This window comes from Charadrius vociferus, unplaced genomic scaffold (assembly GCF_000708025.1).
Source record: "Charadrius vociferus isolate BGI_N301 unplaced genomic scaffold, ASM70802v2 scaffold736, whole genome shotgun sequence".
In the NCBI taxonomy this organism is placed as follows: Eukaryota; Metazoa; Chordata; class Aves; order Charadriiformes; family Charadriidae; genus Charadrius; species Charadrius vociferus.
In genome coordinates this window covers 364,075-389,229 of record NW_009648857.1, presented here as the reverse complement: position 1 = coordinate 389,229, position 25,155 = coordinate 364,075, and the positions used below count along the sequence as shown (strand labels likewise).

Genomic DNA, 25,155 nt, shown 5'->3' with positions numbered 1-25,155 from the left:
CTTCTCTGTGTCCCATGCTTAGATAATTGGTCATTGCATCTCCTTTAGCTCCCAAACATCTGCTCTGACTACAGCTGTCCAGGATGTATCTCTTCTTCTTCGCATTGCCAGGGTGACATCTTTGCACATGTAAACACAGTGAAACTGAGGACAGCAGGCATCCGGGGCCAACTTCGCCAAAAATGAATTTCTCCTCTTCCTTCTAAAAGTAAATCAGTTCAAGTTATGATGATGGTCACTTATTTTATTTTCTCAAACTCTGTACATAGCAAAAAAGACCCCAAACCCATCTTTTTGTCTGTAGTCAATGCCTCTTGTGTAATGTTTTTATTTACATACAGCTGACCTGACTCACTTCACTTTTGCTGTGAAAATTTTCCTTTTCCAAATCTCATCAGGCATCTTTTTATGTTTTAAGGTTCTTTTTTGTTAAGCTTTGCTTAATGGCTGTATTAAAATGTTGCCCGGAGAGGCTGTGGAATCTCATCCTCGGAGATAACTCAGCCCTGGGCTGGAGGCAGTGTGGAGCAGCCTGCTCCAACGGGTCCTGCTCTCAGCAGGTCCCCAGAGGCTGGACCAGAGACCTCCTGGGATCCCCTCCAACCTGAATTATTGTTTGACTCTCTACTAGTCATTCGAGTTCTTATTAAACTTGCTGTAGTCCTAGTCTTTACCTTGGTCCTCAGATATTTAAGTCAACTCGAATCTCACTGCGACATGCACTATTCAGTGCTGCTAACCCGGGCTTGAAAAAAATTGCCATGATTGTGAGAGATTTTAAAATGCTTCATTTTTTCAGTGGCTTCCTTTTCAGACCTGAGAAGCCAAAGGATTTAAGATAACCAAACCTCCGCTGCATTCGCAGGAGCTGAGATGCTCTAGTTTTAACCACCCCCTGAAAGCCACCTGCCCAATAATCAGACTTGCAGTAAATTTCCAATTGGGAGTTGATGCTTTATATAAACTCCTACAAAAAAAAAAAAAGCTGACTGGGGGGAAGTCTGTGGCTTGTCTTCTGTAGGACTGCCAGACTGCATTGTTACACAGGTTTCTTTTTGCCTTCATATTTGTAGATATGCTACTTTTTAAAATGCTAATAGCTTCTCCCACTCTGGAGACATTCAAAACCCGCCTGGACGCTGTCCTGTGCAATCTGCTGTAGGTGACCCTGCTCTGGCGGGGGGGTTGGACTAGATGATCTCCAGAGGTCCCTTCCAACCCTAACCATTCTGTGATTCTGTGATTCTCAGATTTGCTAGCAGTAAGCCAAACTGATTTCATTCACTAGAAAAATTTAGCAAAGTATTTTCTTTCTTTTTTTTCCTCAAAACTAGCAAAAAAATGGCTATCTATATTGTTAGTAATCCATTAAATTATTATCCAGTTATTTTCTGATCACATAGAAGACATCTACACGTTCCCAGGCTTAATTTATCAGTCTTGAGAAGGTTGTTTTTTGATGAAAGGAAGAGGGAGGCTGGGATAATTTTTAAAGGTGAATTGAAATTACACATTTGAATTTATAACAATTGCTGCACAATAGCTGTAACTGAGTATCTGACAAAACAAACAAGCGTGCTCTACATAAATAAAGGGGGAACAAAAAAAAATGACACAATAACAAATGCCCTGCAATAAGTAAAAAAAATACACTTGTCAAAAGCAAGTAAAGCACGTAATACTGTAATTTCTCCGAGGGGAGCACACTGTGCACCTGCCCAAACAAAATGTGTGCCACATCCAGCACTTGCTTTGGCAGAAGAATCAGTTGTTGCCTAACGTATCTGTTCCTGGTAGTCAGTGGTTATTTTTAGTGTAAAGAAAGAAAGAAAGTCTTGCTTTGTGATTAGCTGAGAACAGCGACTTCATGACTGTCAAAGGTTCACCTGTTTGTGGGCTCTCAGTGGTATAAGGGATGGCTCCAGCGCTGGAAACTGTCCTGTCGGGGTCTCAGGAGGAGTTCAGCCCTGGTCCTTTTGTTCACCAGTTTATTCTGAAAACTGTTTGAGCTAAATAAAGTCACAGCCACTTCTGTGGCTTCTGGTGGAGGGTCAGTGAAGGAGAGGAGAGGTCATGCACCTTGGCAGCAGGCTGCACAACCGGTTCTAGAGAGCAGCTCCAAAGTTAGGGCCAGGACTCCTTCGTCCTGCTTCTGGCTGCAGGAGGGAAAGCAGAGAGTGGTGAATACATTCCTGTTCAGGGAAATGTGTGGTTTTGTCTCCTGTGGGTGCTTTTGAAAATTTCTACCTCCGGGCAAAACAGTGTTGTTTACTTGCTCGGTATTTTTATTGTAGTATTCAACTTCACTCAATAGGATTCGATGCTCCCTTGATAGCTACTGACATTTTCTTCTCTTCCCTATACTTTGTCCTTTTTTTCCTGCTGCGTTACCTGTCTTTGAGTGTCTCCTTTTTCCCATTCCCTTCCTAGTCTGTGCTAAGAACTGCCCTGCCTCTCACTTTCCTATTTTGTCCCATACGTAATCAGGAATGAAAAATCCATCATTATTGACTACTGAGAGACAAGACGTAATGCTCCAGCTAGATTAGTAGGGAAGGAAAATGCCCTCATCTCTAAAGATTTGGAAAAAAAGATGGCCCAATGGAGCATGTAGGGGTAGGTGGGTAGAATCCAAACCATAATTTATGGTAAATGTCAGACCTGACACAGAAATGTATCAAGCATTTGAAATTTGAACCACCAGCTAATCATTTGTTAAATTTAAAGTACAATAGATTATGAAGGGACAAAATGTGGTTGAGGGCAAGCTCTAGGTGTTTACTTCATGTGTGCAGTGCTCCTCAGGTATCTGTGTATAGACACCAATTATCAGCTTTTCATTATCACTGCCTTTTTGGTCATGCTCCTGTTTTTTCTCAGTATGTGATATTTTACAACCATTTTCCCCCTCCAGGGTCGCTGATGGCAATAACTCAGCCTTTATCCCATGTGGAGTCTGGCTGTGACAACTCTGTATGCATGCACATATTGTTCCAAATCTCACCTATGATTTCATTTTGTTTCTCTTTCCAATCAGAAAATGAAGAGTTTGGCCCAAAGACGCCAGTCTGCACCATCTTTGATCTTTGTCAAAGCACTTAACAGATCTCGATCGGTCTCGAGGTGAGTCAGTGAGTTTTGCTGGCTGTCCTGTTTTGCAGTTTCTTAGCCCCAAACTTGAAATGTTTTTGAGCTGTTGTCCACACCAGGTCATCACCCACAATCCACCCCAGTGGGGAGCTGCACAAATATAAAGCCTGCTGAAGGATGGGATAGACCCAGCCCAGACGCCCGCTGATCTCCTAGAAGGGGTTTCCCCAGTGCTGCCACACTAAGCTGTTTATACCCAAATGGGCAAGCAGAGCTGCTCCCCAGTTTGCAACCGGGCTTGCAACATTTGGGCTCCTCAGTTCTAATTAATTGGTGATTTGTTTGGTTCTAATTAAAAGGTTATGATTGCCTGCTGGGGAGATGGCATGGGCAGAAGAAGGTGAATGTTCCCTACTTTCTGCGTTGTACACTTACGCAGTGCCGGGCATAACTCAGGAGTGTTTATTGCGGGCTTGTACCATTTAATTTGAGCTAAGTTTCTGTCATGGACTGCAGCATGGTACAGGCACTCTGGGGCTCTGGAAGCACCTGCAGGTTTAGGACAATGGTGGTCTGGTGGTCACGGTCTTCTCCCGTCCATCGTTAGCAGCTTACCGGGCTGTGTATGTGGGTGTGTGCGGGTGTGAAGCATTCAGCATTTTTTGTCTTCATCTTCTGCCAGGATCAGCGGTTCCTCCTGCCTCTCCTACACCAACATAAAGCTACCATAGAAGCGGGAATTTCTATGGAGCTGGTCCCCTGTCCAGCCCCAGCCCTGACCTGCCATTTGAACCACTCTGCATACATAACTTTTGTCTTCCTGCACTGCAGTTCATTAGACTTTAAACTTACAAAACATAAGTGTTTATCGAGAAGTGAACCATCTGGTAGGCTGTTAATGCTTCCAGCTGTGTAAAGCTCTTTACGAAGAAACATTGTTGAGGGAAATTAAAGTATGGCTTTGTAAGGAATATTTTTTCCTACTCTGTGGTGTGTTAAGTAATCAGTATGTGAGCTTTGGAAAGTTCTTTGTGTTTGATCTAACTAATACCTGGTTTCATATTTGTCATCATGCAGAATTCCACAGTATTTCAGAAACCTGTGAAAGTATTCTGTGAAAACATCGGAGCTGCAAAATAGGAAAGGAAAATGAGTTGAAACTACTTGCAGGTCTTTTTTCTGGCTATGACATAAAAGAGGAAGCTTAGAAATGAATTCCTAAAGGCTTTTGCACCTTTTTGTGTAGTCTAGTGGCCTGAGCCTAGGACTGAGAGCCAGCAACGTGTTCTGGTTCTGTCTGTAAAACTTCTCCTGTGGCCTCTCTCTGACTTTGTTTCCAGGTCTTCAAAGTCTGAATGGGTATTTTGTAACCCCTTCATGAGAATACTGAAATTGTTTAGATTGTCTGTACTACTATATTTATTCTTCATTTCTTATTATTTCTTCATTATATCTGTAGCTATGTTCATAATTGTGATACCACCTTTTGGGCATAGATGATGCATTCATAATGGAGGTTGTGGAATTAGAGATGAACTATTAGTGTGGGGAGTAGCAATAACTGGAGAGTACAGGGAACAAGAGATGGGATCTCTCAGCCCTTGGACTGTAGGGTTTCTTGCAGTTTATACACCTGTGTCTCCATAATGTCTTCCCTACAAGCTGTCTTAAGGTTTGCGCCTGGATATTAAGAGAATGAACTATATTTGATACTTATATTTCAGTCTTCTGTTATTTGCCTGCTGGGGTTCAGACATGAACATTTTTCTTCAATTCTACTTTTTTTTGGTTTGTTTTATTGCCTGCTGTGTAAGTATCAGAAATCGGACATAGCTGGAGAGCCACTGAGTGGGATACACACTCAGTATGTATGAGTGTGACTCACTCAAAGAATTTTATGCTTTCTTAAGTGTAAATATGTCTTACTTGTATAGTCCAGGTCAGAATTATTTCGAGATCGGATGTGTGGAAGGATTTTTTTGTAAGGCCAGTTGGCAAAAACTTTGTGGTGGAGAGGACTGAAGAAGGGGAAATGTTGCCGTGTTCTGCAGTAAGGGCAATTCTCTGCGTATCCGACGGACCCTGCTGCTTTCACAGTTGATGGATGCTGCCGCAGTCATGTCTGTCCTCTGCCTGTGGCATGCAACAGTTCCGATGCTCCTGTTGTTTTGAACTGAAGTCTATGGCTGTAGTGAGATGTACTGGGTGAAGTCTGAGGACCCCGGAGCCAGAGCAGGTGATTTTGTAGCTTCAAAGTCTAGCAGTTAGAGAGTAACACTTTGGATGGTGTTTATTATTGTTCACAAGAGCAGTAATTCTCACCTGTGCCTGACTTCCTTGTTTGGCTGTGAAAGACACATTCCTCTTCATCACCAAACTGATGGATGAGTTTGAACTTTCCACTCAGTTTGTTGTGTAAATGCTTAACTCTTGTGAAGTGCTTTTTAGTAAGGCGAACTGAAGAGCAACAAAATGACTTCTCATGTTTTCTAATCTCCTCCAAATGTTTTATCTCAGACCTGTCTCAGCTCTTAGTTCCCCTTCTTGTAGACACAGCCAGCCTGCAAAATCCATTATTCTACTCTGGCAGTGAACCTGAATACTGGGACTCCATAACACTTACTTGTTAATGGTTGATTAATGACTTGTAGATAATAAAGCTCCTATCTGAAGTTTGCAAACATCTGTGAGGGATTTATATGAATCCTCTCACCTCAGCAGCTGGTTCACCTCAATATTTGTTGAAATTAATGAACAAGTGCAAAGTTTAAAAGGGCAGGAAATACTTAAAAGCACAAGTCAGTTTGTATTTTTATACCACTTTATATGTCAGGTGTCCTTGGTTTATATACAGGGTACTTGCATAAAATGTGGTGGCACACATTTTGGACAGACTTACTTTGGGGCATTTTAAAGTTTATTGATGGTATTTATTCAAAGAAACCATTCTGACATCTGGAGATGGTTCTTTAGCATTCAGAGGATTCAGGTTTTTTAATGGTAGTGGTGTTGTAGCTGTGATGGCATAAGGACATAAGTGAGGCAAGATGATCTAGCTGAAAAAAGCAGATGCTTGTTTGTGCTGTTGTCCTCTTCTTCAGTCCTCAAAGACGCAAATCTGAAAATCTTGTGTGCTTAAAAGCTTGTGTCTTCTCCTTCCCCAGCCGTATCATTTGGTTTAATGAAAGTTAAACCTTCCTTGCAAATCTTGCCTTGCCACGTCAGCCGTATAAAAGGAGTTACAAGATATCTGGCCTACAGAATTCTGGGGTGGCTATATGGCACATTGGGTAATGTCTGCCTCACTTGACTGTAACTGCAGACAGCAGAGGAACATAGTAAATAATACAGGTATTATAGTGGAATTTGGGTGCTTACTCCAAAGAGATGAAAATATGCAGACTATTCATTGCCTCCTGTTCTTGCTTTTCTTCCTTTTTTATGTACAGTTTCTCTTTCCTCATAAAATAGTGATGAGTAAGCAAGTAAGGACTGTTTCACATCATCAGATGTCCTCTTTGGAAGCATTTTGAGCAAAGTTATTCTAGAAATACTTTGGAAAAGTAAGCTTTTGATATTTTTCTTGGCTGATACTCAGATGCAGGAGAAATGAGTTTGATTGTTAACTCCATTAATGTGTATGAAAACAGCAAAGGATTCGGGTTAGCTATATTTGGCCCTGGATCTGTTCCGCGGTTATAATTTTCCTCTTACTTTTTCTTGGTGTCCTTTAATGAAAACTGTGCAACTTAATGGTATACTTCAGTGCAACACAAATTATGGGCTTGAAACACAAATGTCTGAGGCCTGGATTTAAGCATCAGGTCTTCTCATCTCAAAATAATTGGTATAGAATAATAAAGACTTGTTTCAAGCCAAATTTTCAGCCTTTGTTCTGCTGCCCCTTAAAACAATTTTCCTGTATGACAAAGCCCAAACTACCAAGATTCTGCTCTGTGTTGGCGGACTTCTGCCCGCATCTCAGATACTTCACAGGGACAGCCAAATTCTGTGTTGCAGTCGCTGGCAGCTTCTCCTTTCCTAATGCACGCCTCGCCACATCTTTGAAAGTGATATTTTTACATGCTGAAACTTATTAATATAATTTCACAGTTTCTGAGCCTCATGACCATTTATAGATATGTGTCTCTACACAGGAAAGGTGTTAAAATATCAGTAATGAAACTACTCTTTATTACAGCGTGAAGCATGTTTATGATGTTATTTTGGTGTAAGCTAGAAGCAGGGGCTGTTTAAAAAGAAAAAAAGAGCACAATTTTAAAAAGGTTTTATGCACAAATCTTTAAAGAACCTGAAAAGGAAGGACCAAAAAAGTCACTCCCATCCAATTTTATTATGCGGCTTTTATGGTTGAAGAAGTTAAAGCCAGACTCTTCTCGGTGGTCCCCAGTGACAGGACGATGGGCAATGGGTGCAAGCTGGAACATAGGAAGTTCCGTTCCAACACATGGAAAAACTTCTTTACAATTAGGGTGACAGAGCACTGGAACAGGCTGCCCAGGGAGGTTGTGGAGTCTCCTTCTCTGGAGATTTTCAAAACCCGCCTGGATGCAGTCCTGAGTAACGTGCTCTGGGCAATCCTGCTTTAGCAGGGGAGTTGGACTAGATGATCTCTAGAGGTCCCTTCCAACTCTGAAAATTCTGTGATTCTGTGAAAGGTAAAAACTGAGGATTTCACAAGTTTCCAAGGTAGTTTTTCCCCTTCTGTAAGTTAAAGCAGTGTTGTGCCATTCGCCGGGAGGCTGCTCTTCCTTCTCCCAACGCAGAGTAAGTGATTCTGGCATGTTATCTTCCAGTGGTCCCGTGCCAAATGCTAAATATCCCAGATAACGAAGATCATATGTGTAATCTAGTAATACATTCCACTTGGCGCTAGTCAAATACAGAGTGTTCCCAAAGTCTTGGACATTGTGTTTTCAGGGTTTTAGTCAGAAGATATGTGGATGATCCAAGCTATGTGACTAGATGAAGACAAAAATAGAGACTTTTAATAAATGTAAATTGCCAGAAGGCCTTAACTGTCTCTTTTTCACAGGGAAGATGAGTATTTGGTGTTTCAGGCAAATCCGATTGCGGGGAGGAAGGGGATAAAAGTTCATTGTAAGTAACTAACTTGTTAAGTAGGTATTTCAGTTGTAATCGTTTTGCTCATTCTTCACTTGTTTCCATGGTAGCAAATAATTTCACCTAGCAAAATAATCTCTGCGAGGCGCGTTTGGTTGGTGAGGCTCAGCACTTTGGTGCGGTACGGGGGCATCAAGGGGGAGCACCTCCCACCCCATTGCGCCCCACAGCCATTTTATTTACTGGCTATCACAGCATGCAGCCTTTATGGGCAGGTACACCTTGAGCAGCTGCGGTCCCCTCGGCCATCACATGCTCCCTGGGCATCATGACAGTATTTGTTAGAGTGGTGGAGCGGGGATGGCACCCACCTGGCTGAGGCCACCCTGCTACCGGGGCACCTGTCCCCACCAGTCATCACAGCAAAACCTGTCGGGCAGAGGAGTGAGACCCTTGGCCAGGGCCTCCACAGCCTGGCTGATCGATGGTGCCATTGCTGGTGGCATGTGGGGCATGGCCTGGGGCCACCCCTCCGCTGGGCACAGCCCTGGGGTGGTGTGAGACAGATGGCACCCTGTGGCTAAACCTGAGGGGCTTCAAGAGACAAAGGCCACCATATTGTCTGTGTTTGTGTGCGTGTGCGCCCATTTCTGCCGTACACCTATGATCAGCGTGGGGTTTTGCCTCTGGAGCAGTTACGCACCACCAAGGGTGGTGGTGTGGGGAGAGATGGGCTCCAGACCAGGACGGGAGGTATCATGGCCAGATACTGCCCCTGGCTCCTTCCATTTCAAATGCAGGTATCGCAGTTTGGGTGGGAGGGGGTTCCCTTGAAGGCTGCAAAAGGGGAGAGGATAATGGGGTAACAGGGTAACTGTAAGATTTACAGTGTTTGGGGCAGAATTGGCTGTTGGGGGAGCCAAGGCCCTGCCTGGGGGTTGGTCCCTGGTGTGGCCCTCACCCGCCGCCCCATGGCTTTTGTCTGAGGGACTCCAATACACTCAAGAATACAGAAGAGCCATTTTATGAAAGAAAGGAAGAAAAAAGGCAGAATGCCACAAAACAGAGTTTCCCGATGTGAGGGATTAAATACAGGCACCGCTCTTTTTGTCTTAACTTGTGATATTTCATAGCTTTTTCCATAAAGATCCAGCTCCAGGAGTCATGTGGTTATAAAACTCACAGTTTCAGTAGAAATCACGTTTCTAGTCATCAAGATGGAGGGGAAATCCTGCTCTTAAGGACCCAGTCAACAAAGCAAATGAAAAGTTCTTTGCTTCTGAGTTTAATTTTTAGATTTAATTTAGCCTCGACAGTTCTGATCAGGATTTTTCTGAGATTTTTCCATTTCATGAGAAGTTCTGATGCTTTAACATTTTATGCTTAATCTGAGTGGGCAGAAATTTGGGAGAATTTCCCCAAATTTCTCCCCTCAGTATTTTATGTTTCCCTATGTAAGGTAAAGAAACATGAATTTGTAGAAAAATAGTGATTTTATTGAAAAAAACCCACCACTATTTTGTATCAAATTGCTCTTCCTTTTTAATGGAATTGCACATAATTAAAATAAGCTGTGATGATATCGTACAAGTTGTCATTTTTATAGTTTTTTTAATTCATGCTTGATTTAAGCTAATTATGACACTGGAGTATTGTTTCCTTAAACCATATGCTTGAATACAAAAGTTATTTTTACTTAGTAATAGCTGGGGATAAAATTTTATTAACTGTTAACAAGGAACAAAGTGAACTTTCTGAGGCCTCAAATGGCCTTTTAACTCAGAGATTGGCATTCCTGTCCCCCAGCTGTGCTTCTTCTGTTTTGTTTTGTGTGTGAGCATGTGTGTGTATGTGTGCATATGTTTGTTTTTGATAAAACCCATCAGTTCTTCATTTATGACATACAAACTGGCTTATAGTGATGTTTGTACATCTGGAGATCGAAATGAGCTGTGGCTCTCAGAGACATGCTGCCTTTTTTATTAAAAGAAAAGGACTAGAAGGAAGGCTTGGAAGCAGGGTTTTGAAGGGATTGGAGTTTAAATGACGGATTAATTTTACAATAAACGACTAATAGTTTAACACCAGCGCTTTAAGCCGATTCCTCTTTGGATAGAGTTGTGACAGTTTTAAGACAAGACAGTGAGGGGCACTGCTCGTCGGGATGAGCGCAGGACTCTGCTTGTCCAGATGTCTCGCTGCCCACAAGTGCTTTTGGCTGTGGCCCATTTTGGCGGCTTTTTGGATTAGGCCTTGAGGTCTGGCAGAATGCAGCTGTTGTCCAGCCATTGTGTATCCCTGATTTTAGACAATAACATCTCTGCCAAATGACAGTCTGGCCAAGCAGTTTGGGCAGCGGCATACCTGAGGAAATCACAGACCGACTCGCTCAGACTGCTTTGTGATCATTTATCTTGTGTAAACAAGCAGAAAGCCTCTAATGATGTGCAGGCTGATGTGCACCCTCTGGTGCTCTCACCTCTGACAAGGGCCAGCATTAAATACGCATTGAACTCTCCTCTTGGCTGATACAGCATTGCTTCTGCTGGTCCAGTTCCTTCCTCATGGTGCACAAAACTGCTGGTGAGGAGACCACACCACAGGACTAACAGTTTGTCTTTAGATTTCTTCTATGCCCATGTCTTAAGTGTTTGAGTACTGGGGGCTTGATCCAATAAAGGATAGTAAGTCTCAAGGCGATGACATGGGTATAATTTAGTTACCTGAACCTAAAATCCTGACTTAAAAAACATCATCTCCGTGGCTGCCTGACCTCGCAAGTGCTTCTGTTCTGTAGGCGCTCTCCTACTGACTAAAGAGCTCCCCAAACACCTGGAGTTGTGCTTTTGTGCATCCCAGTATGGCATGACTTGACAGCACTGGACAGGTCTGTGTCAAAGAGGATTATTTTTCCATGTCACCCACTGACACATCCATGTTCAGCCTGTCCTGTCCCATTCCCTGTCCTAGCTGAAAGTGGTTGTAAGTACTGGGATGAGTGTGCTGATTTGGGTCTTTGCACGCTCTGTAGGGAGCCTGTGCACTGCACAGACTACATTCTGTGGGAGCAGGTATCTCAGTACATCTAGGGGCATCCTAGGTCTTCATGGCAGCATTAGTCAGAAAATGCAGAAAAGAATGGTAAAGGCCTTCACCTGAATGAACAAGCAGAGCTGAGGCGTTTTCATCCACCTTCCTTCCCTCTGTGTTTTGTTCTGGTAGTAAAAATGTGTCCAGTATTTTGCAAGGCATCTCATTTGTTAGAGCTCCTCTGGAGACACATTCGGTTGCTGAACCCCTCCGACTAAGCAACCTCACACTCATTCCTCTCGGTTTTGCTGTCCAAGAGCAAGACAGGTTTCCTGGTGGGTGTTGTGTCAAGTGTGACGTGCATTTCTACAAGGAGGACACTAATCAGACACGGGCAAGCTCTTCAGGTATAAAAAAGGCTCAAATAAACATGGGGAAAAACGTCATCATGGGACAGGCTCTTGTGTTTTCCCCTTTTCCAGGCTGCCGTTCTTTGCAGCTAACTGGCCGTGCTGGCTTCTCCCTTATGTAAAGTAATTACCATCAGGTGCAGAGATGTGGGAAATCCTCTAAGAGCTTTTTACCCCCACTCAGATCACTGGTGGAGTAGAAATCTCTGGCTAACCTGCCGGAGTAGCTATGTAAAAAAACTTGTTGAATACGTAGGCAGTTACAGGACAGCAAACAGGTGCGTGTGGCTGCAACTAATTTGTCTGCTGGCTGTTCAGAAGGAATCTGGGTCATTACACTTGCAATAGCTGGCAGCGGCAGGCATATCAAGTAATCTCTTCACTGTAATAGGATAATTCCTGTGCTGTAGTACTAGTATCAAAATATGATTTAAAGCCCTTGAGGCAAACCAAAGCCAGATTTGGTCCTGTTACAGCTGGGACAGGTGCAGTGAAGTGACAATCCTGTCTTCCATGCGGCACCCATGTTGGTCGTCCCTCACAGGGAAGTGGTCCTTACAAACTTAGGCCAATATGAGGGTTGGGCAGATCCCCCCTTCATGTCTGTGGTGGAGCTTTTTGGAGTTCACCCCACAGTGTCCCACAGTTGTGGGGATACAGGCAAGGCTGGGCAGCAGCAGCTTCAATTGAGAGCTGCAGCTTGCAGGAGGATAAAGCATGGTGAAGGGGCTTATCTTTTAAAGGCAGTACTTGCAGCTATTTATAGGTCACTTTGTATGTGATTATTTTGTTTATAATCAGCAAATTTCCTCCTGAAAAGGGGCAATCAGGGAACAGCAGCTGGTGGATTCCAGGTTTGATTTACCTGGACATATATTTGAAGTCTTGCACTGTTGTGAATGCTTTTCTTTTTCTTAAAGCTCGTTGTTGCCTCACTGCAGGCTCTACCCAGGTGTCACGAGCCGAGGGGGGGAAGAGCCTAGCTGAGTTACTTCTTGAAGAATGGGAAAAACAGAGTCTAAAGGGGAATGACTGTTGAGCAATGAGACTTTGAGAGATTGTGAGCAGCCCCCCTGGTATTACCTGATAACTGTGTGAGGTGACTGACAGGCAATAAACCTAGGCAGTCACCTAGACAATGCTATGTTTCCCTGTTAAATGGACACGGTCACACAAGTGCCTTATTCTTGCCCGTCGACAGCCTATGTAACTTGTAGCTGCAGATGATGGGGTGGGGAGATACTCATACATGGACTCACTGACAGCCATACATGATGGTCCAGAATGGATATCTAAAGATGCCCACACCAGTCTTTTCTCATGTGCACCTCAGCTAGAAATGACCTGTTCCTGCAGAGTTCTGCAGCATGTCCTGGCTATTTTTGGTAGCCTAGAATTCCTGGGTATTATATGACCTGCGCTGAACTCTTGTAATATAGTTTGCAAGAAGATATTTGAAACACCTTTTTGAAGGAAAGGTTAGTTTCATCCATGAGGTAACTCAAAATCAGCAGAGTTGAGCAAGCCTTTTAAATACCCCAGTTGTGATTAAGTGGGATTAAATGTCCCAATTGTGATTGCTGCTTCCCCCAAAAATTAAGATAGGACAGAAACCTTATCCCTCCAGGCTACTAAAATAATACTGGATCCTCCTAGGGGGACATGGGTGAAACTGAGATGCCAGATTGCTCCCCTGTATGCTTCCTTGGAATGGGTAGGAAGGAACCAGGGTGGAAGTGGCAGAGGAGGCCTCTGTGCTTCCAGACTTCTTGTAGGCCACAAGAAGCTCCAAAAAGCCCAGACAACCGTGTTGCAGAACTGCAGTGATGGGGTGTTAAGTTCTGGCCTTTTCTTTGCCATCTGTTCATCCTATTTTCTTCCTTCTCTCCACACCTCCATCCCTCCTCCCCGGTCACTTTTTTTCTGACGTTTTTTCATCTGAACAACAAAATCTTTGTCTGGGTAGACAATGCCTGGAACGGCATTTCCCTGGTGCAACTGGAATGGGAGAGCAACTCAAGGTGGTGATGCTACGTCACTCAGTAAAAATGAGTGGGAACTGCAGTGGGGAACAGAAGATCGATTCTTTCAAAGGCCAAAAAAGGTTTTACTGACTTCTACATGTGAATATATCCTCCCTCAAACTTCTCCCCTGCTCAGGGGGACTTGGACCAAAAACCCCTTGGGCTTGTTGATTGCTAGCAGAGCTGTATAGCAGGACTGGAGGACACCCACACTGCAAGATCTTTTCAATAGGATTTAAATAACTTGCACTACATTCTTTTCTGGTGGAAATATGCAAAATATGACCAAAACCTGTGGTGCTAATTTATACCAATAGAGAATTTTGCCCTTGTGATAAATTTTCAGAGTAAACACCTTGCAGCTGTTTGTTAAAATAAAACAAAAAACCCTTGGAAGTGAACCAAACCACAAGCGTGTTCCTGTCTCCAGCCACCACACTGTAGTACATATTTGGTTTGCAGAGAATATTGTCCTTTTGGCTATGTCGAAATCACTTAAGTGCGGCTTGTTTTCAATTAAGTTGCCAAGCTTCCATCCTGAAAGGTGTGAGGATTTTTTCTAATGATGCATTTTACCCTACAGCTATGTGATTTTTTTTACTGCAAGTCTTAATAGTTTACTAATTTTTGGAAGACTACAGAAAAATAATACAGTTACATGCCTTGACAGTTTGAACATTTAGTGTAAATCATGTTGATTCATCATAATAATTATTATTACTTTTAATAAGATTTTGACATCATGCAAAGATCATAGAATCCTACAATCATAGAATGGTTTAGGTTGGAAGGAACCTTAAAGATCATCGAGTTCCAACCCCTCTGCCATGGGGAGGACCCCTTTCCACCAGACCAGGTTGCTCAAAGCCCCGTCCAGCCTGGCCTTGAACAGCTCCAGGGATGGGGCATCCACACCTTCTCTGGGCAACCTGTTCCAACGTCTCACCACCCTGACAGTAAAGACTTTCTTCCTAATATCTATTCTAAATCTACCCTCTTCCAAGATTTTTCAGATACTTACAAAACAACTTTTAGAATCCTAGAATAATTTAAGTTGGAACATTTTCTCAATATATTTTGAATGAAAATGTGTACACTGAGTTTTAGAAGCAGAGAAGTGGTGCCTGCTTTCCTAAATATGAGGTGGCCCTGGTTTCTGCCTCAAAATGTAAATTTATCTATTTATCTGAGCAGAACTTGCTGCCAACCTCTATTAATATTAATCTTCATTCCATTGTCCAGGCTTGTGCTTGTGCTGGAAGGGAGGCTTGCAGTGCATTTGGATCCAAAGGCTCTGGGACCCTATTGGGACTCGCTGCTTCATCTTGGGTGCAGTGTTTTCTGCCGCAGCTTGCTGAGGTCCAGCCACTTGCACGGGTAGAGTGAGGATAGCCCTGGGCTAGAGGCTGTGAACTGGGGCTGACGCGTGCTCCAGGGCAGAGTGGTTTCTGTGAGATCCACAGGCGCAGTCCACGAGGGAAGATGCAGGGGTGTGAGAGGTGACTGCCTCGGGTTTGTTCAAATACATTAGTCATAAAAAAGAAGTTGCAACCAGTAAAGTACACTTATCAAGTTGGAGCAGGCATTTTAATACTTAGAAAGTAATTAATGCTCTTTGAAAAACCGAGCAGATCTCACTTGTTTCATTATACAAAAGCTACTGTACACGATGGTGATGGCCTGGGGAACTTTAATGGAGTGCTGCAGAAAATAGATGTGCTATTTCTGGAATGCTGTGCTGTTTTCACAAAGTACTGCTTCAACTGTATAAGATTTACCATAGATAACAGCAAGCAAACATGCCTAGCATCCTGAGAAAGAAGCTCCCTTAGCATAGCAGGGATCAAGTTGACAGCAGATTTTCAGAAATGGGTTGGCAGCCCATGTGATTAAGAGAGTTTTATGCTTGTCTCTCCAAGTCCCTTCTATAAATAGTCAGGGTAAGATTACAACAGCATACTAACTTTGTGTTGGCCCATATCTTACCTACCACTTTCCTGGAAAACACTCCTACCCCTCCAGGCTGATACATTTTGTGCTTCCTTTCACCCTTCAGGTATAATTATTACAATAAAGCACCGCATAAATTTAGATGAAAAGCATATTCCGAATCATGTGGAGTCAAAGTGGGAAGAAGCACCAAAGATCCTGAGCAAGTGGGTGACTCCCCGAGACCACCGGTCATGACTGGAAGGCAGTGACAGTAGCAAATGGCTACCACCTTTAAAAATGCAGAGGATTTTTTTTATATAACCTGCCTGTCTAGATAGGGCTCTGAGCCTGCAGATTGCTCCGTGTGAGTGAGCTTCGTCTGTGTGGAGCCTTGTTCATGGTGAGAGGAGCTGTGAGTGCTCGGCCCTGAAGCCAGCACGTCTTCGCACGGCCATGCCAAACAGGTAGTGAGGACGGGGCAGGCTGGGCCAAGCAGCTCTTTTCAAACCATGCGGTTTAATAAGCTGTCAGTGTGATAGAGGCTAGATTAATCAGGAGCATAAGCAGGACCATCTCTGTTGTCTTGCATTCAGTCCCAAGCATGTCCATTTGGTTTCAGTGTACAAAAAAGTTCTTTCACTTCGGTTTTCACTGTTCTCTGTTCTCACACAGAACGTGATGATCCATTATCATGATATTGTCAGGTTGGCCAGGATAACGGTACAAGTCACGTCCAAACTATCATTTATGATGAAATTAGATATGTGTTGAAGTCCTGAAATGTTAATATTGCACTTGAGTGCACTGTAAGCATCCCTGCAAGGCAGATCAGTACTCATTGCTGTGTTACAGGTTTGGGGTTTTTTCCCATCTTATCTCAGGGGAGACAGGGCTGCACACCAAATTGGAGCTCTTTTCTTTTGGTTGGTTAAAGAATTGTTCTCAATACCTTATTAAGTTAATTATGTTGAATGCAAAACACCCTCTAGCCACACGATATGGGTAATATGTCTTATGTGTTAAAGGATTTCCAGCAGTAAACCATCGTGGCTTCCAAGCTCCAGTTAGCAGGGCCTGCCTCATTAGCAAAATTATAAAGCAAGCTTCTATTAAGCTGCTATTGAAGTTCCTTCTCACAGGAAGTTTTAGGAGCTTAAGGTTCTGAGCAGGAGGCCCAGGAAAAAGGTGCAATTATTGTTACCTGATTTCCAATGTAAGCGCTATTAAGAAAATGAAAGAACTTGGCTTCTAGATCAGGCTTGCTTTTGTGGGTGTCTCTGCTGGTCACAAATCACATGTCGTCCCTGACTGATAAATCTGTTTTGGCAAAAAAATGTAATGTGGGCTGGGCTGTAGACGTTTCTTACTGTGCAGATAGCTGCTGTTTTCACTACCCTTGAAAGGGTGTGAATAGCTCCTGCTTCTCTCAGTGGGTTGCTCCAGCCCAGTGCTGTGACTCAGTGATGATAAAATAAATGCTTTGCTGAGAGAGAATGAAGTTGAAAATTCATTGGCTTTATTTTTCCTAAAAGATAAATTGCTGGTTCTGTACAGCCATCCAAAACTGGCCTTTGAGATACACAAAATAAGTCTGTCATCTCTGTCTCTCATCTCCACGAGGAGAGTTGGCAGGTGCTCTGCTTGGTGGCCTCCTTAGCCTGTAGCCAAAAGAAGGCTGGGTTTGTGTCGCAAACTGCAAGCTCTATGTGGGTAGGTGCAAAACTGGAAAGAGCTTCTGGTCCTTACCTGGGCTTCAGCACTGGCACAAGCATGCAGTATTTTTGCTTATCATACCACTGTGTGAAATGAGTATAGGCTAAGTTGTTCACTGTGAGAGGAATGTGGAAAGGTATTGTGTATGTGTATTGGACAGACCATCTGCAGCTGCTCACATGTCTGGGCTGATCCAGATTTCAGCCTTTTGAATAGCTGCCATTTTACTGCTCTGCTAATGAAAAGGTGCATTTCTCACCTGCCTCTTCTGAAGGACTTCAGAGGTTAAAGAGCAAAGTGATATTTTATTTCAATAGGTGTCAGACGTGCAGAGAGCATTGGTGCTGCATCATTAGAGGAAATCAACTTCTGTGGCTGCAGAGATATCGTCAGTAGGGAGACGTTCTGGCAGAGAATGATAACCAAAACAACAGAGAGAGATTTAGGATGGAGCAAGGGCAGTCTGTGAGAGGGATGTCCTATAGCTGAGATACCTGCAATAGCTCGTTCCAGCTTAGGTACCTTGGAACAGATTGTTCCCCTAAGGCATCTTATAGCTTAATCATAGAATCATAGAATGGTTTAGGTTGGAAAGGACCTTAAAGATCATCGAGTTCCAACCCCCCTGCTGTGAGCAGGGACACCTCCCACTAGACCAGGTTGCCCAAGGCCACGTCCAGCCTGGCCTTGAACACCTCCAGGGATGGGGCCTCAACAACCTCTCTGGGCAACCTGGGCCAGTGCCTCACCACCCTTACAGTGAAAAACTTCTTCCTAACGTTTAATCTAAACCTGCCCTCTTGCAGTTTATAGCCATTCCCCCTCGTCCTGTCACTACATGCCCTAGTAAAAAGTCCTTCCCCAGCTCTCCTGTAGGCCCCCTTTAGGTGCTGGAAGGCCGCAATGAGATCTCCCCAGAGCCTTCTCTTCTCCAGGCTGAACAGCCCCAACTCTCTCAGCCTCTCCTCATAGGAGAGGTGCTCCAGCCCTCGGATCATCCTCGTGGCTCTCCTCTGGACACGCTCCAGCAGGTCCATGTCTTTCTTATGTTGAGGACTCCAGAGCTGGGTGCAGTACTCCAGGTGGGGTTTCACGAGAGTGGAGTAGAGGGGCAGGATCACCTCCCTTAACCTGCTGGCCACACTTCTTTTGATGCCACCCAGAATACAGTTGGCCTTCTGGGCTGCAATTGCACATTGCTGACTCATGCTGAGCTTCTGGCCAATCAGCACACCCAGGTCCTTCTCCTCAGGGCTGCTCTCTAAAATAATAAATAATCTAAATCATAGATAGGCCGAAGTCATCATCGACTAAAATCAAGGGAAAGCTTCCCATTGGCATAAATGACATTTGGATCATAGATTTAGGAACCACTTAACATGGGCTGTTAAGCTCTCCTTTTGAAAATATAATTTCTTTCATTGTTTTCACTACAAATAGAGAATAAAGCTGAGATCTCCATTACACCAAGAATAGACATTTTTTGGGTCATGCCATTCAGGTATCAGTTTTACTGAGAAACCCCAGGAAAGGTCGGCTGGGGGAAGAAGTATTTTTTCTGCTTTTGTGGTTTCTGGTAAATACCGGATTGATGAAGTGAGCAGTGATGTGTTTGCTTTCACACTGAATACAACAGGGATGTATTTTTCAGTGTTTGGCTGACTACTTTGGATTTCAACTTCATATATTACACATACAAAATCGAAGAGTTCTTTTAAATCATTGTGTCTTTTAAATAGTCACAAAATGCCTACTCTGATTAATTTGAAAAAATAATAGATGTAAAAATTTAGGCACTGGAAATGACAGGAGAAAAATCTTCAATTATCTTTCTAATAATTTCAGCCAGTACTGTGATTTTAGTCTTTTCCAGAGTAACTCAAGAATATCTGTGTAGATATCCTCAAATTACAGAATTTACTCCTTGGTTAAAACCACACATGGAAATTTCAGACCCCGAAAATAGCAAATTTAGGAAGAAATGTCCACTTGAGACTAGAGAGTTATAATGACAATGCCATCTAAACATCAGTATCAGCCTTGCTTATACACAAGTGGAAGACAGCTGATTGCTGACTCTGCAGGATGTCCCCATCTTTTGCAAATCAGTTGACAGTTCCTTCTTAACAAACTTGGATGATGGCGCTTTTTTTCTGCCAAACTGGAAAGGTGTTACTTTGTGGGATTTTTGCATGTGTTAATCATAGAATGACTTTTAGGGAACACAGAGAAGACCCGATATCACTTACTTTTACTTTTTAAATTATGTCAGAAATCACATTGACGTAAGTACTGATTTTTGCATAATTCTATTAAAAGGATTTTTCAAAGAATCAGTATTTGAGTGCTTAGCATTTTTTCAAAATTAGACCCATTTAATGGCCAGAAAAAATCAGCGAGCCATTAAAAACTGAACTCCGAAAATACCACTTTTATATAAATCCCCACGCCTGAAGGTATAGCTGATCTGCATTTTCTTCAATGTAACAAAACTTGAGTTTCGTTCATGTTTGGTAACAATGGAACATTAATTGAGAGGATCAAAAGCATGCTTTTCAAAAGATGTTTTTGTCACTGCTGGTGAATTTCCTCCATGTTCCTTTGTCCTGGGGCTTTAGAAGGTTCTGGTTGAATTAATGGCTTTGATTTTCTCCACTTTGTTTCAAAGGAAGAAAATATTTTCACTTTTTTTTTTTGATAAGGCTTTCAGTTAAACTTTATTACAGTGTGCAAGCATGCTTGTTAGAGTTCAGATGACAGAAAAGCTTGAAAGGCATTGGGTCAAAAGGTAGATTTTGTTGAAATAACTGATTTACGTTACTGTATTTTCCTGTTCTAAAACCAAGTTCAATTTACTTGACCACTGCTGGCATTAATAGACCTACTGCACCTTCCTTTGCTGCCTGCATAGCAAAGATTTTGCTTAATTTAACTTGGGAGGTTCCTGGGCTTACAAATCAGGATGTAGAAAATGTACAAATGGGAATAATCAAATAGAGTTGCCTATATGGAGACGTATGAGCCTGAACCTACAGTAAAGTGAGCAGGGGCAGGCACTTCAGCGTGATTTTATGAATGTTTCTGCTGATTTGGTTACAGCAGTGTAACACAAAAGGGCTTTTTCTAACTATTGTTGTGACTGGTTTCAAATATAAGTGAGTATTTCCCTGAGTTAACCTTTGAGGTAAAGGCTTTGCATGGCTTTTGTGCAGCTAGATTGGTCATCTTTCCTGATTTCTGCTTAAGTTTCTGTGCCAAGTGCTGCTAGGGAGTTTATGAAATTGAGTCCCAGTAACCTATCAGGCACTGATGAACTGGTGAGTTGGTGAATTCTCAGTCCCACAGAAGTGGCAAGGTAGGAGAGATGCTTGCTGTTCCCCTGACTCCTCTTGCTGGCCACACAGCATGTGTCACTGTTGTATGGGACCAAACCATCTCTCTCTGCTTTAACTTCCACACCCCTTCTGCTGAGGAACGACCAAATAACTTCAGGTATGCATTATTCATTCTGAAAGCCATTCCTCTTCTTTGTCTCTTCCCTGAAGAAGTAGGTAATGAAAGACAAGATTAGGACACAGTTTAAGACAAATTAAGTTGAGGAATTCTTTCAAAAACTCAGGCTCCCAGCCAGAAAGGGGAAACCAAGGCCAAACAGGGCTCTCCCCAGCAGGCAGAGATCCTCACCAGCTTCTTACAGATCAGTGAAAGTGTGTCCTGCTAATGTAGGCCAATCTCAGAGCTTATCCTTTCTCTCCCAGCTGTCAGGATTTCCTAAATAATTTCCTGAGTAATCCAGCCCCAGGCATCAAGGAGAGTAGGGTCGGGAATCATCCAGGCTCTGAGAGAGGTACAAGAAGGTTTATGACCTTTTTTGAAGGTTTTGTCTGCTAACTCTTGTTTTCTTTCATATCTCTCCCATTTGTTTTATGACTTCCACTGTATAAGGTCCATTTGTTCTTCCAGCAAAGTCATTAGTTGTTTATCATCCATTCCAGTGGGACCGGGAATAAACTATAATTGCAAAGCTGCTCATTTCAGCCTTTCCTTGCCAGGCCGATCCTGCCAACTTTTGGCTCAATTTTTCTTTTCTTATTTTAACACGAAAAAATAAGTAAATATATTTGAATAAAAAGGGGACTGATTCATTCAACCAAAGGGAAATGGTTCATTTGGAGGCACCTCTAGGGAAAGCAAATACTTGAAAAGTTGCGTTTAAAAATCATGAGTGAAGATGCTGATGGGTCCTGATTTTAATCCAGAAATTTATTATTTGAGGTACACCAGGGTGTAAGAGACCCAAGTTCAGTTCTGTCCCCTGTCTGGGAGAATTTGAAGCCATGTCTCTGGCTTTCCAAGGGAGATCCAGCTTCTAAAGAGACCTACAGGAGGAGTGTCTTCCCCTCAGACCCTCACATTCACTCAGTTCGGCAGTGTATAAATAGACATTTCTGCTTCAGTAACTATTCAACTCCTTTATGTCATGCAGAACAGTTAGATCAGGAGGGGTTGAGGGAATCACGTCTCCGCCATCAGTAACCTTGGGCTGCAACCTACTCAATACCTCCTTAGAAAAGATCAGTGTCTGCCAGGAGGGAGCCTGATCTGCCCCCCACAGACCTGGGTTTGGATTATCCAGCCACATCTATGCATCACATCCACAGACCAGCATAGCTGTGCTCCAGTCACATAAGTAAACCCTGCAACGGGAGCTTACTTCAGCGTGGGTCATGTGCTGGGAGAGGGGCTGGGCTGCTTCTTTTCATTTTCATCTAGTACATGGTCTGTCTTTAGCAAGGTTCAGTTGCATCTCACAGAATTCACAGAATTGTTAGGGTTGGAAGGGACCTCTGGAGATCATCTAGTCCAACCCTCCTGCCAGAGCAGGGTCACCTACAGCACGTTACACAGGACAGCGTCCAGGCGGGTTTTGAATGTCTCCAGAGTGGGAGACTCCACCACCTCTCTGGGCAGCCTGTACCAGTGCTCCACTACCCTCAAAGTAAAGAAGTTCCTTCTCATGTTAAGATGGAACTTCCTATGTTCAAGTTTATGCCCATTACCCCTCGTCCTATCACTGGGCGCCACTGAAAAAAGACTGCTCTCATCCCCCTGGCATCCTCCCATTAAGTATTTGTATGTATTAATAAGATCCCCCCTCAATCTTCTTTTCTCTAGACTAAAGAGACCCAAGTCCCTCAGCCTTTCCTCATAAGAAAGGTGCTCCAGTCCCCTAATCATCTTTGTTGCCCTTTGCTGGACCCTCTCCAGCAGTTCCGTGTCTTTCTTGAACTGGGGAGCCCAGAACTGGACACAGTACTCCAGATGCGGTCTCACCAGGGCAGAGTAGAGAGGGAGGATGACCTCCCTCGACCTGCTGGCCACACTCTTCTTGATGCACCCCAGGATGCCATTCGCCTTCTTGGCCGCCAGGGCACATTGCTGGCTCATGGTCATCCTGTTGTCCACCAGGACTCCCAGGTCCCTCTCCACAGAGCTGCTCTCCAGGAGGTCAGCCCCCAACCTGTTTGTCTCATGTTTGTCCTTGATTCTGAATAATTTCTGTAAATTGCTCTTGAACCCAAGTATGAGTCTCCTTCTGACCAAGGTGGGTGTAGAGTCATCCCTTTGTCATGGATATGTCTCCACTCTGGAGACGCTACAGAAGTGGTGGTATTTTCTCTAACACTTCAACACAAAGGGAGACAAATACAAATAGACAAAATAGAGAGGGCTGTATTTAAATTTTGCTGAATACTATCCATGTGCTTGGCCTGTAAAAGATTCAGTGAGGAGAGTCCCTAACAGATTTTGTCTCAGGATCAGACTGCTGGATTACCGTTATTGTCCCTCTCGCCTTTCACCGAAATGTGGTCAAAGAAATTGCTTTTTGGCAGCGGATGTGGGAAGTCGCTGCCTGGTTCTCACTCACAGGAAATCGGCTGATTCACTTTCATTTATTCCCTTTATTTCCTTTTGCAGGGAAGGCTGCTTCTCCCCTATCAGCCCAGAGGCATGTCCCCTTGTGCAGTCGTTCATGTGCCACAACCGAACGTTCATCCTGGACGGCCACGTGCAGCTGAAGACAGGTCTGCAAACCCAGGAGCGACACCTTTTCCTCTTCACAGACCTTCTGGTTGTTGCCAAGTCCAAGTGAGTATAGCACCTCAGGCACTGCTCCTTCAGATCATCCCTTTTTCTCAGCAGAGCATAACATGAATTTCTATAACGCTTTTTTAGTAACAAATCTTCCCTAAATCATAAGGAAGCTTTTTATGTGGTCAGTGGAAGTTAGCTGCCTGACCCCTTCAGGCACCTTTGAAACCCCCATAGCCATAGAGGAATTTCAGGATGCAACATTTTAGAGAAGTATTAGATGTTCTTCAATATATTGCTTGTGTTGTATCATCATCTCTGCTTTGGGAGCACAGTGTCATAGACAAGACTCATCAGTGCTCTACCATGTCCGTTGCTCTGCCTTCAGCTGACTGTTGTGTTTTAGATAGGTCATCTTCAGTCCTATAGGGTGTGCATAACACTGGGGTAAGAGGTCTTAACACTTACCTGGAAGCTGCTTTGATACACACCAGTGATGAGTAGCTGTATAAAAATATAGATTGCAGGCGGCATTGCAGTGTTCATCTCTGTGGGTTGTGCTGTGCCAGGAGGTGTGTGGGGAAGGGGAAGGAGAAAGGAAGCGATGCTGAGCAGTCTGGGTAGTGTTCATGTGTAATCAGGCTTGCTGAGCTCTGATTATTCACTCTACCATTCACAATTAAATCAGATTTACAAGCTGTGGCTAGCATGCCAGCTTCATGCAGCATTTGTGGTTTAAGGCAATTTTGGAGGGTGCTTTCACTTGTTGTTATGGGTTATGGGGAAATAATAACAAAAAATCGTGGTGCAGCTTCATTCTCTGTTAGGCACTATTTGTGATTTCACAGGGTGGGTAATCTTGATGTGAATCCTGGGCTTTTGCAATGCGCCTTGTCGCTTAAGCAATTGTTTCAGAGGCTGCTGGGAAAAGCCAGAATAAATCTGTGTTTTCTGTAGAAATCTGAGCTGTGTCCATTTGAATCACACATAGTAAATGTAACCCCCTCAACTGAACTCCTTCACTTGATGTAATGCGACAACACAGAGGGTATTTTACCCGAAACAATTTCCAGTACGGGTGGGTAACGTAAGGATATTTAGGGGAAATCTTGCTATTCTACCAGCAGTAGCAATAGTAGCATTGTTACTGTATTTATGTATGTTTGTGTCATGTAATTTAAGCTTTCAAATGTTAAATATTTGCAACTTACCTTGGCTTCTAGGCTCCTTTTATAGTCACAGAGGGAAAACCAGCACCTTCCTGCAGCAAACCCACCTGACCCTGAAAGAGTGCTGGTGGTGGGTTAGGGGAGTCAGGCTCTTGGGGGTCTCTCACTCTGTCCACTGGCTATTCAGTGGGCATAGTCTCACTAGCTTAGGTCTAAGCTCCTAAATTGTAGAAGACTAAAACCAGGTGAGATGAATCCCTCTCCCTGGTCAGTGTGCTGAGAAGAAGCGACATTACAACCCCAGGCTGAGCTGCATATTACTGCAGGTTTGGCTGGGTCCCAGTGGGACTATTTGCATAGTAAAGCACTACTCTGTGTAACTGCTCCAAAATCTGGTCCCAGGGAGTAGTAATGGCTCTCACAGCATTTGATTTAGTGTGGTGAAGAGTCTGCAGCATTTGAAGAAGGTGGAACAGAAAAAATTGTGCTTCTTCATGTGAAAAAGGGGGAAGGTGATCAAGTCTTTGCTAGAAATGGTAAAAATAGTATTTTGAGTGATATTACTTCATGTATTTTACAGAACTAATTGGGATGTACTCTCTACAGCTG

At 43.5% G+C, this 25,155-nt stretch overlaps 1 protein-coding gene across 1 annotated transcript in view; it reads left to right on the top strand.

The window, feature by feature from the left end:
* Positions 1-3,040: 3,040 nt before the first annotated feature.
* Positions 3,041-25,155, top strand: part of ARHGAP20 (Rho GTPase activating protein 20) — a 51,201-nt gene continuing 29,086 nt past the window's right edge. The window contains exons 1-2 of the mRNA XM_009886904.1: positions 3,041-3,123; positions 23,264-23,434. Coding sequence (XP_009885206.1) covers positions 3,041-3,123; positions 23,264-23,434 — 254 coding nt within the window. The remainder of the gene's footprint in view (positions 3,124-23,263; positions 23,435-25,155) is intronic.